Source organism: Sinocyclocheilus anshuiensis, unplaced genomic scaffold, assembly GCF_001515605.1.
Source record: "Sinocyclocheilus anshuiensis isolate Anshui unplaced genomic scaffold, SAMN03320099.WGS_v1.1 scaffold2736, whole genome shotgun sequence".
Lineage (NCBI taxonomy): Eukaryota > Metazoa > Chordata > Actinopteri > Cypriniformes > Cyprinidae > Sinocyclocheilus > Sinocyclocheilus anshuiensis.
In genome coordinates, this window is record NW_015544627.1 from 74,295 (window position 1) to 87,064 (window position 12,770).

Below are 12,770 nucleotides of genomic sequence, written 5' to 3' on the forward strand. Positions count from 1 at the left end.
ATGACTAAAAAATAAAAGCTAATAAATAAACACTGTCAGCAAGATTTAATTAAACATTACTTTCATTTATTTCAATGTATTATTTCTCATCATTGCTTCAAAACAGCGTTACTTTTAATTTTCAACCAAAGCTATGACTAAAAAAAAAAAGGCTAATAAATGAACACTGTCAGCAAGATTTAATTAAACATTACTTTCATTTATTTCAATGTATTATTTCTCATCATTGCTTCAAAACAGCGTTACATTTCTGAATTATAGTAAGCCTTACAAACTCGCCAGCAGGCAAACCAAAGGTGAATGCAGCATGGAAAAGCACCTTAAGATGTTCCCAAAGAAAAAAACCTTGAGAATATTCAAGCCTTGTTCAGGGGTGAACAAAAGATGCAGGAAAAAAATAATAAATAATAAATTTCTTCATTTGCCATTCACATTACCTGATGTGAACCACACAGTACCTCAAACATCAGAGATCTCAGAGCACCAACATTATGATCAACTTGTATAAAGATGGAGAGTGTTAGCATTGCAAATGTTGATCAGTAAGACAAACGATCTATAAATACAGAAAGTTCAGGGCTGTTGCTCCTCTCTGTAGGAGTGGGTGTCCTGTAAGAAGATGCAGAGAAATCAATGATGTTCAGAAGACTTACAGAAAGCCCTGCAACAGGCCAGCATCCCTGACGCGTGTGTGATACGTCAAACAGTGAAGAATAGTGCTGATGTGAGGACATCACAGAGGAAGACGAAAACAAACACTGCGCATCTGATCTTCACAAAAGAGCACCTGGATGTTTCACAGCTGGCCAGATGTTCTCAGGACAGATTCACAATCACGCCGTCTGGATAAAAAAGTCTCCAGTGCGTGTGGAGAAAAAAGACACAGGAGATCAACATCAAATGTCAAAGAACAACAAAAGTCGTTTGAGATGCACATCTTTATACAGCTTGATATAAGAAAAAATTACCATTCATCAGGTTTTTCTTTTTCTTTAGAAACTCTTTAGAAACTTTTAACATCAATGGAACAATGAAAAAGTTCTTTACAGTGGAAACATTTTCTTTACACTTCGAAAAAAAGTGTTATTTAAAGAATTGATCATTTAAAGGTTCTCGGAGATGAAATGATTCTTCTATGCGAAAATCCCCTTTAGGAACCATTTCTTAACAGTTCAAACTATTACATTAGGATAAATTGCTCTTTGAGTTTACAGAGATATTAATATTGCAGATGTGAATAATCAAGTGTGCTTCTCTCCTGTGAGCAGCAATCGTATACTTATGTTGATTTACAAAATAAGTTTTGATACGGATGACATCTGTTTGCATTTAAACATGGAGAGCAGCAACATGAGAGCACATTAATAGCCATTATTTCCCAGAATCCCCGGGTGAACACGACAGCCAAAGACATCTGCCTGACACATGTATGTACTGTAGATTAATTCACACAGAAAAGCGAAGTGACTGAAAGCAAGAAGTCCTGCGGTTCAGTAACTGACAGATACTCAACAAACAAACCAGTACACATTTATTTAAAAGGTGCTTAGACTGTTTCAAAGCAGCTTCACATGAATAAATAGAACAATATCAGATTTAATGTGAAATTATGAGATAATTTCAGCTGCCGCTCTACAGAAGACAACAGTGCCGTTATTCAGCTCAATTTAGTTCTACCTTGATTCAATTTAGTCCAATAACAGTGTCGCTGCAGCAAAGTTGTAATTTTCCAGATCAGTTCAGATCAAATTTTGTTATCAGTTTTAATAAAATTACTGAACATTGATTGTCTTATAAGCATAATATGTGTAACACAAATCAGATGATGTGTCCAGAGAAGATGATGAAATTGTTACAAAACCATGTTTTAAAGGAAATAAAAGTAAATTTCTCAAGTAAAAGTAAGTGTTAGATTGTTAACCTAACTAACAGGAAACGTTCTGATAACATTCTCTTTATTCTCTTTACGTTATCCATGAATATTTTTCAAGTATCGTTTGTTTAAAGTTCTCTGGTCTATAATAATGTTTTTAAAACGCTTGCAAAAAGCAGTATTTATACATTGTTCATGGAATGTTTTTTTTTTTTTTTTAATGTTACTAGTTTCAGAATGTCCAGAGAACATTCAAAAGTAACATTCCCAATGTTTTCAAAATGAATAAAATGAAATGTTCTCTTAAAGTGCCCATATTATGGGTTATGAAAGGTTCATATTTTGGTTTTGGGAGTCCCCAACAACAGGTTGACATGCATGCAAGGTCAAAAAACACTTTAATTGTCTTATAATATGCATTTTTTTAACCTTGTTTGCTCAATGACTCCCAAACGATTCGTTTAACGATTCATTTTTCCAAACCCCTCCTTTGCATGACGCTAATCTGCGGTGATTGGTCCGATTGGTCTCATTTTCATTTCATCTCGCCTGTAATGCCTGATAAAGCAGCGTTTGTGAGCGCAGTGCTGCTTTGTGTACAGCGTTACCGGGGAAACCGCTATTTTACTGCTCCAAAAGCGGCACCTAGTGGCAAAGAATGAATTTGCATTTTCATTCAGACCAACGCAAAAAGACCAACAAGTGGGCGGGCAATATGCTAATATTTCATGTTGACATCAACATGAAACGGCTTGGGATTCGTTTTAAAAACGACTCCTTTCAATGATTCAGAGTCGACTCTTTCTTAACTTTATACACGATGCACTTTCAGATTTAAAACTTTGCAAGATGTTTTCATTCACTTAGAGCTGTGTTACACACTGCATGAAAGGTAGCCTAATTCTCAAAAATCCATAATAGGGGCACTTTAACATTCTCATAACCGAGAAAAAAACAAACAATTCTAAAACATTTCAAAAACTGGATGTTTTGTAGTTTCAGAGAACTAAATATTAAATAACTTAATGATTACCTAGCAAAATGTTCTTAGAACATGCTTTTGTTAGCTGGGAAACCGCTAAAGCACGATGCTAAAAGATTCACAAATGTGCAACTTATAATTTATCTCATTATATGTGATCCAATCAATCATTCATTCAGAAACATTCAGCTTATTTGGGGATTTATAATGTATTATATAATATATTATAATGGAGTGCAAATGATTGCTCACTTTTTATGTTTTATCAAGATGCAATAATAAACAACGTAGTCATGAAATCAGAGACCTTATTCTCAAATCTGATCACAGATACAATGTGATTGTATGTTTAACTCAGAATGTTATAATGTTTTATAATGCATAAGTCAGACCCATGTTCCTGCGGGTGGTTCTCACATCCTCTCTCCTCCTCCAGAGAGTCCAGATTATGGGAACCAAAATGTTGAGTGAAAATCCAAATACATCCGCTTCTCTGGAGCTTTAACACACATCAACCCTCAAATCTCAGTAGTAGTTTTTGACATTCTCATGGTGCACATAAAAATGCTCAGGATGCCACAGTGCTAGCAATAAACCACTGTTTATGAATCTTTCTTTGGGATGAGATAGGAACATGCAGGAGTTACTTTACTGCAATGAGGGAATCTGCATATATTTAAATATTGCTGTGAATCTTTGCACGCGCACATGTAGAAGTCAAACACATGCTGGCTGTTTGGCAGAGAAGATGGTTATTCATATGCTGAAGGCTTAAAGAGCTTGAGAGGACTAGTCACGTGTCTCCATGGTGACAGGAAGTGAGGTGACACTGAAGAACTCAGAAAGTTCTGACAAGATTTTTATCAAGAAAAAATGAGATTGTGTCTTAACAAAAAGATTTGTCAGATGATGTGGCTCCCTCATCTGGCCAATGAGAAAAAATGCAAAAAGGAAAGAAAGTAATAAGGTAAAATGATTTCAAGATTAAAGTAAGAAGTGATTTTCATGATTAAAATGTAATTTAAAAAAAAGCATAAAAACAAACAAAAAATTTGGGGACTGATATGTAAATTAATAGGCTATTTATCGAGCTAATAAAAGATTGTAGCAGGTTTGATTTTTACAAATATTATAAATATGCTCCTGTACACAAACAACAATTTCTTAAATAGCCTTCATAATTAATACAATGGCGAAGACGCCAATCTAGTAAATTAACTAAACAAATCACGCAACGCCAAACACAGACTATATACAGACTATGAGCATTATAAACATTATTACATGAATGGAGAGATTTCATCTAACTACTCACCTGTGTGATGAACTCTATCCTACACTCCTCCATTATGGCAAATTCATAGACTATATGTTCCAGTCGTTCAGTCTCACTTCCTTTTAGATCTTTTGTGGCTGTATTTTATTGATATTTTGACTACATTTGAAAGTGTATCTTCACCAGGGGCACTAGAGTCACTGAGTGAGATCAGATGGTAAACTGTCAAATTAGAGATGTCTTCGAGTTCGACAAAGAAGTAAGTCCGGTCATCAAAAACGAAAACAGAGGTTACAGAGGGCAGAGAGAGAGAAAATGGGCCAACAATTACTCACCCAGTTCTTCGAAAAGAAAGGTATATGTTTATTCACGGAGCTTCCTTTGCTTTAATGTCAGCGCTAGTTGCTTAGCCAACCACTACCTGATAGTCAATTCAATAGGTTACGTTTTTCACCACTGAAAATGAAAAAAAAAAAGAAAAAAGAAAATGCTTTCTCTGTGTCCAGATTTGACTACAATAATAATTACTGACACTTCAAATCAACATTTAAATTTCAACTTTTATTAATGTAGTCTTTAATGTTGTCTGAAAATATATCAGTTAATAACCTGATACAAGTAACGTGCTTTAGAGTTCTCACTCTGCAGCAAACAGTTTATATGTATTTATATATACTATAAATATGTTCCTGTGGCTCAGTGGTAGAGCATTGTGTTAGCAGCGCAAAAGGTTGTGGGTTCAATTCCCAGGGAACACATACTGGTAAAAAATGTATAGCCTGAATGCACTGTAAGTCACTTTGGATAAAAGCGTCTGTTAAATGCATCAATTATTATTATTAAATTATTAATTATTATATAGGGCTACACAGCCATCTAGAGGTTACACCCTGATATTGCAGATGATAAATGGTGCATAATTTAGAGGTTAATATTTAGTAAAATCCCCTTAAAATAATGAAAATATTAAAGAAAAAAAATATTATTGAGCTAAAATCACAAAAGCACAAATATATATTCGTTCTCATATAACTCTGTCTTCATTAATTTGTATGTTCATCTATAAGTGTTTGGGCTGTTTAATATTAGGATTTTGTTTAAAATCCCCCACTGCGGCCCCGCCCTTCAACATCAAGCCCCCCCCAGATAAAATATGTTCCCGCGGCTATGGGTAGGTCTCTAAATACTGATACCTACTGGTCAAAAGCAATAGCAAAAGTAATAGGCCAGTATTATTAAATTGCAGACAAAGATTTTGGATAGCTAGGTTGGCTTGTATGTTTGGTGCAGAATGGGTGCGGTAGGGGGCCCAACCTCATATTCTTTCATAGGGCCCAAAATTGCTAGCGGTGCCCCTGGCTACAGTTTCCGGGTTGAACGACATGTTTCCTGGAAACGGTGTGCAACGGGGTTTGAGATATGTTTTCTCTTGTTTGGTGGATGTGTCAAAAATGTCAGCCCAATCAGCAGCAACATGTATATAAACCACGCGGTATTAACCTGTTGAGCGGTATGGTCCCACATATGGGATTTAGAATGTTCGGTGACGTCACATAACTGCCAAATTCACGCCGCTGCACTTGTCATATAATCACAACTATGCAGTGTTTTTAACCACATGATGTTTATTTTAGGTTTCAGACATTTAAATACACATAAGTATTAGTAAAACAATACATTTAGAGTTAGTAAAATACACACGGATGTTTATGGAAGCAATAACAATCCATTCAAATATAATTAGCCACATGTTTTATTAATATCAGATACACATAGTCTAAGTAACCATAAAGTTCACTCTATTCTTCTCCCAGTTCACCGGCCACTTATTTGCATGTATTTATGAAAATGAAATCGACTGACAGGACTCTCTGAACTGCAGCGCGAACAAACATGGCGGCACCCATCTCACGTTACAGATCACGATCAAGATAATTTAGAAAGGTTTTTAAACGACAAAACACACTCATTTACACATATTTGTGAATCGGAATATCAGATAGTTGATGACATGGTAAGCAAGTTTATGAATACTTTGAATAAAAAAGGAAAAATGAAATAAAAGCAATCCATCTGTCAGACAGTGTCACGTGACAAGCATGACGCGTCGCCATGGAAACAGTAAGGGGAAACGTTCTAAAATAATGGTCGCCTAAAAAAATCTCACTCTGGGGGGACCTCTAGAATATTTTAAACTCATCAGTGAAAGGGTTAAAGAGACAGCTCGCACAATGGGTCCAAGTAAAGTCGTTTACATATGTGTCCGCTGCAGCTCGGTATACGCAACAATTGAACTGTAACATCGAGCGTATTTTGCAGTATTAAACATGTATTTATACCGATTTAATCAGGCTCCGAAAATTCTTCAAAAAGAACACAAAGAATGGCCTTCTCAGCTGCCATAGTTGCAACTCTTGCTTCATCAGAACAGGGTGTTCAACGCACCACCGTTTCCGTTTAAAAAACGTTTTGTAACGTTTTGTCGGGACTGAACGCAGCCCTGTTGTGTTTACAGGTTTGATGACGCACTATTGTGATTCTGAAAGCTGATTGGCTTTGAATGATGAATGCCTCTAACGATTTGTTATAGGCTATTCATAAAAGGAGGGACATTTCATTTATAGCTTTTGGGCCTTTTTTTTATTATTGAAAAAAAAAATAACTCACTCAGATTAGAAGAGGCAAAACAAAAGCATTTATGTGAACAAAAAGGAAAAAATAAATAAATGAAGGGCTGTACTGTCCTTGAAATAGCATAGTTTCAGCCTAGTTTATTTTGACCTTAATGGGGGATGATGGATTATACATGCGATTATTAATATATAGGCTAGTGCATGAAATCACCTTGATTACTTTTATTTCCATAAATTTTCTTTTTGAACAAAAGACAGCTTTGATTAGATAAAATTGCAGTTCAGACCAGTTTCAGCTCTTAATTTAGTTTGCATATTTCCATTTTTGTCATGACGGAGGGAGCAGTCAGAATTCCAGTCAGTTCAAGCAACGAAAACCTGTATATGTTCGTGCAGTCATACAGGCAGATCTGCGCATTCACGCATGCGCACACATTCACGGCATGGCACAGCGCCCTCTGCTGGACACAGTTACACAAGGCTTCTCCACTGTTCAGGATAGTATAATAGTGAAAGTGAAGTGAAAGTGACATGTGGCCAAGTATGGTGACCCATACTCGGAATTAGTGCTCTGCATTTATCCCATCCAAAGTGCACACACACAGCAGTGAACACACACCCGGAGCAGTAGGCAGCCATTTATGCTGCGGCACCCGGGGAGCAGTTGGGGGTTCGGTGCCTTGCTCAAGGGCACCTCAGTCGTGGTATTGAAGGTGGGAGAGAGCGCTGTACATTCACTCCCCCCACCTACAATCCCTGCCGGTACGAGACTCGAACCCACAACCTTTGGGTTACGAGTCCGACTCTCTAACCATTAGGCCACGACTTCCCCACTATTTTATATAATACTATATAATACACTATTTTACTAAGATAAAAAACATACTTGATAAATGTATTTATTTCAAATGTGCTTGTTCTACTCATGCTATATACAGCATGATGCTAGAGTATTTTAGTCACTTTTATCATTTTCTCTAGAGAGATATTTTCTTGCCAAAAAATACAGTCCAGCACAAGCTGCTACTGCCAGGAGAGCTGCACCTCCTGCTGCTCCTAGTAATGCTGCTGGTCCTGTACGTGGTGCAACTGAAGCCATCATCGTAGCTGCTTCTCCTACTCCTGCAGCTCTTAATACATCTGCTCCTCCTAATACACCTTCTCCTCCTCTTAATGCTGCTCCAGCTAAAATGACTGCTGCTGCTCCTAATGCTATTGCTACTATGAAGATGTCACATTTCTTGAGCCAGAGATCTTTCTGAGTCTTCTTAAAGTCCTGCTCAGTGTATCTCCTGTATCCATTCGTCCTCCTCAGAAACTCAATCTTTTCCAGAAGCTCAGTGACTTGAGTTCGATCTTCATCTTTGTTGTTAAAAACATGAAATGCTCCTGAACACTGATCAACTACTGACCACAGTGTTTGACATTCTCCCAGATGATCTTCTATTGACACACCTAACTCATCTCCATGAGTGAAGAGCACTATTGTGCGTTTTAAGACCTTTGCTCCAAAGTTCTCCTGGATCCATTTCACAGGTTCACGTTTCTCCTTTGTCTCACCCAGTTTGATCACCAGCAGAAACACATCGAGTGGTGTATTCTGCATTATCTGCTCTATTTGGGTCTGAACATCTGTAATCTTCACAGCTGTATCAGAGAGTCCCACAGTGTCGATCACAGTGATAGTTTGTCCGTCCACCACTGTATGTGCTGGTGCACAAATTTTGGTCTCAGACGTAAAATAATTACGTTCTTCTAATGTTTTTCTGTCTCCACCTAGGATGGTGTTTCCTGATGCACTTTTCCCTGCTCCAGTCAGACCCAACAGCATAATATTCAGGTCTGATACTAAAGATAAGAGAGACAGAGAGACGGACATTATGGATGTGTGGATGGATAGACAAATGGGTGTTGGCATGAATTACTCACATTGAGGAGGATGAGACATGCTTCCTCGCCGCATCTTGTGTGTGACTGGACTGTGAGTGGATTTCTCTCTCTACTAATTGAGACATTTTGTTCATTAAAAGATAACAACTTGCTGCTTCTTTACACATTTCAAATCAAAAATGTTTATAAGTCATGGATCTGCATGTTTACTGGTCTGCTATTTCAAGTCTTAATCAACAGCACAATATGCAGAATGTCTTGTTGTTCCGCTCCTTATTAATGTAAAATAATACACAAAATGTTCAATTACAAATTTTTGTCATTGTATACATAAAAATTCAATATAATTTAAGGTATGTGGCCACCCTGTTGAAAAAAAACAGCATATGCTGGTTAGGTATGTTTTGACGCTGGGATGCTGGTTTAAGCTGGTGCTTTTGCTCGTTTATGCTGGTCCTTTGCCAGCACATGACCAGCTTAAACCAGCAAAGGACCAGCTTAAACCAGCAAAGGACCAGCTTAAACCAGCAAAGGACCAGCTTAAACCAGCAAAGGACCAGCTTAAACCAGCAAAGGACCAGCTTAAACCAGCAAAGGACCAGCTTAAACCAGCAAAGGACCAGCTTAAACCAGCAAAGGACCAGCTTAAACCAGCAAAGGACCAGCTTAAACCAGCAAAGGACCAGCTTAAACCAGCAAAGGACCAGCTTAAACCAGCAAAGGACCAGCTTAAACCAGCAAAGGACCAGCTTAAACCAGCAAAGGACCAGCTTAAACCAGCAAAGGACCAGCTTAAACCAGCAAAGGACCAGCTTAAACCAGCAAAGGACCAGCTTAAACCAGCAAAGGACCAGCTTAAACCAGCAAAGGACCAGCTTAAACCAGCAAAGGACCAGCTTAAACCAGCAAAGGACCAGCTTAAACCAGCAAAGGACCAGCTTAAACCAGCAAAGGACCAGCTTAAACCAGCAAAGGACCAGCTTAAACCAGCAAAGGACCAGCTTAAACCAGCAAAGGACCAGCTTAAACCAGCAAAGGACCAGCTTAAACCAGCAAAGGACCAGCTTAAACCAGCAAAGGACCAGCTTAAACCAGCAAAGGACCAGCTTAAACCAGCAAAGGACCAGCTTAAACCAGCAAAGGACCAGCTTAAACCAGCAAAGGACCAGCTTAAACCAGCAAAGGACCAGCTTAAACCAGCAAAGGACCAGCTTAAACCAGCAAAGGACCAGCTTAAACCAGCAAAGGACCAGCTTAAACCAGCAAAGGACCAGCTTAAACCAGCAAAGGACCAGCTTAAACCAGCAAAGGACCAGCTTAAACCAGCAAAGGACCAGCTTAAACCAGCAAAGGACCAGCTTAAACCAGCAAAGGACCAGCATAAACGAGCAAAAGCACCAGCTTAAACCAGCATCCCAGCGTCAAAACATACCTAACCAGCATATGCTGTTTTTTTTTTTTTGGAAAAACACAATCTAAATATATAAACTTGAATTAAGAACTTTTATGTTCATCATTGCCTCAGGTGTATAGCTATACTTATATCACTGATGCATGCGCTGTACATGGATCACAAGCGCCCAAAACTTGCAGTTTGTTCTCATACGTTTGTTGTTCTTCTTGTTAGATGTGATCTAAACATTATGGCTTGAAACAGATTGAACATTGACAGACAGGTGCTGCAGTTCTCTGGAAGTTTCGATCCGCGCCAGGCAGTCACGTGATTGTAAACTGTGCATGAAGAGATCATACTCACCTATGCGAAAAACAGCTCCATTACGCTTCTCTTCACGTTTTATCTGCATGCAGCGTTGACAACGCACTGAAAGCTGGTTGGTATGAATGCGGAAGTTGTGCTTCTGTCCAGCTGCAGACTCGCAGGAACTATTTTCAATGGGAAGTATAGCTAAAAGCAGCCTGTTCAAAAGCAGCTAAATGTCCACTGGGTGGAGCATGCATGAATATTCAAAAGTTGTCGGTTTACTACGGAAGCCCTAATGTAAAATGTCAATGCTTTTGCGTTCTCCCGAGAAACTTTGCGTTAGATTTGTTCCACATTGTTTAAATGGAGGGAAACCTATATCAATTTGTTTGAGTAAATGTACGAGCTGAATACAAAATCATAAATATACACATAATCCCACTGGATGTTCTTGTGTTAGTACATTTATTTCCATACATTTCCATTTCAGACAAAATACCGTTCTGATGAGACAACATTGACAACAACCAGTTCAACCCTCCATTTTCAAACCCTAAATTACAAAATTTTTTTAGAAAAACAAACAAGCAAACAAACTGTTAGCACCCACATAAACTCGCTTGCAAACCCTCGATGCACACAAGCGGCTCTGCTGGACACCAATAGATAAGGCTTCTCCAGTGTTCATTCTTAGTGTAAAATCATTTAAAAAGCCCTTTTTTAAGCATATACCAATATGGTCATATACCAACGCAATCTAAAATATTAAGTTTAAAGTAAATTTGAGATAATTGTTGTGTTATTATACGCTTAGTTTAGGATAAGTCCGGATATTCTCGGGACCAAAGCACAAAACTGAATTACTACAAGTATTTTGTGCAACTTTTTCACTAAACGCCCCCATTACCTCAACACTAAAACAACTACATGCACATTTGCAGAAACTACAGTAGATCTGACAATATTTCAGTCACAGATCCGTGCCGATCGTAAGTTTTCCAGCAGAAATATTACAAAAAGAACAGGAATATAATGAAAACTGAAAGCATAGCACTAAGTGCAGAAGTTTGACTCGTCTTTCACATTGCAGATACACAGCTGGGTCCCCATCAGTCAGTTGTTTCTGGTTTTATTTTCTTCTGTGATGCTTCACAATTTGGTTATAAAAGTAAAACTTGGTATAATTCTGTCCCCTCATAGCTTTTCTGTGACCCCTGACCCTTCTGTCAAGTGTCAATCGAACCCAGCAACCAGTCGAAAACACAGAATTTGTACATTAAAACAGTTTAGCACAATACATACAGACTGAATGCAACCGTTTAAAAACCTTAAAGCAATATGGACCGTTTTGTTTGTGTCTTAAAGGAACAGTTCAGCGAAAATGAAAATTCTGTCATAATTTCACTCACCCTAACAAAACACGTTAATAAATGGAAAGAGTGACTATTCAGAGGAAAACAAAACAGATGCTGAGCATAAAGAACATTGTACAGGTTTGGAACAACATACAGGTGAGTAAGTTATGATATAATGACTGAACTCTTTAAAACGTCTCATCACGTTGCAAAAGAAGAAGGATTTAAGAACAGCATAAAAAATAAAATAAAATCAGAAGCATCATATCATTAACAAAAAAAAAACCCATATCTATCCTGATAGATAACATCTATAATCTAAAGCTCACCCTGAAGAGATGAGCGTACAGTCATTTATTCCCAGAAGATCCCGCTCTCCTGTCAGATGAGCGTTATGACGGGTTGGCACTCGGGATAGTGAGGAATCATCTTTCGTTATGTTGGTCCGGCTGCATTGTGGAGTTGGTTATGACTGTGTAATGTGAGATTTTCCAGAAATAATATTGTGGAAGTGAGAGCAGCTTCAAGAGGAGGCCAAAGGGAAAGGGTCAAGAGGTCAAAGTTCAGCTGACCACGCGGATGCCGAAGTATTTCCTCAGCTGCTCCAGGAAGACGAAGGTCAGGACCGTGTGAGGAATCAAGCGGATCCCGGCCGGAACTAAACCCTGTCGTGTGATTGGACGGTGGGAAACATTTTCCAAAGGATCAGTAATGAAAAAGACCTCAGTGTTTAATGAATACATGAAGCAAATCTGGTACCTTGTAGAAGGCTAGGGGTCCCAGTTTGGCAGTTTCAGTCAGGCAGTGAATCACACCCTAATATACAAAAATACATTTGATTAATGAGCAATAAAGATAATGAGACAATAACCAGAAAGAGAGAGGAAACTCACTCTGTATTCTCCTTTAGAGTTCATTAATCTCGTCTTTATTACATCCAGCGGCTGGCAGAGGAACGTCGCACAACCTCCCTGAAGAGAGAAAAAATGACATTAAAATGTTCATTTATTTATTTGAAGTTATATATTTATCCATGACCAAAAAAAAAAAAATATAAAT

The 12,770-nt window shown here is 38.1% G+C and overlaps 2 protein-coding genes across 5 annotated transcripts in view; both read right to left on the bottom strand.

Moving 5' to 3' along the window:
• Positions 1 to 7,661: 7,661 nt before the first annotated feature.
• Positions 7,662 to 10,584, bottom strand: LOC107698216 (GTPase IMAP family member 8-like). 4 transcript variants are annotated; one of them, XM_016499182.1, is made up of 3 exons: positions 10,411 to 10,484; positions 8,694 to 8,766; positions 7,662 to 8,612 (listed from the first exon to the last, which is right to left on the bottom strand). In XM_016499182.1, the coding sequence occupies exons 2-3, from the start codon at positions 8,725 to 8,727 to the stop codon at positions 7,720 to 7,722; spliced, it is 927 nt and encodes a 308-aa protein (XP_016354668.1). In that variant the 5' UTR covers positions 8,728 to 8,766; positions 10,411 to 10,484; the 3' UTR covers positions 7,662 to 7,719. The 4 variants fall into 4 exon arrangements, with proteins under 4 accessions (XP_016354668.1, XP_016354667.1, XP_016354665.1 ...); XM_016499181.1 differs by lacking the exon at positions 8,694 to 8,766 and having other exon boundaries at positions 10,411 to 10,584; XM_016499179.1 differs by having other exon boundaries at positions 7,662 to 8,766.
• A 220-nt stretch (positions 10,585 to 10,804) lies between these two features.
• The window catches only part of LOC107698213 (mitochondrial dicarboxylate carrier-like), an 8,785-nt gene continuing 6,819 nt past the window's right edge, over positions 10,805 to 12,770 (bottom strand). The window contains exons 8-10 of the mRNA XM_016499177.1: positions 12,605 to 12,682; positions 12,471 to 12,527; positions 10,805 to 12,376 (exon numbers count right to left, since the gene is read on the bottom strand). Coding sequence (XP_016354663.1) covers positions 12,275 to 12,376; positions 12,471 to 12,527; positions 12,605 to 12,682 — 237 coding nt within the window. The 3' untranslated portion in view covers positions 10,805 to 12,274. The remainder of the gene's footprint in view (positions 12,377 to 12,470; positions 12,528 to 12,604; positions 12,683 to 12,770) is intronic.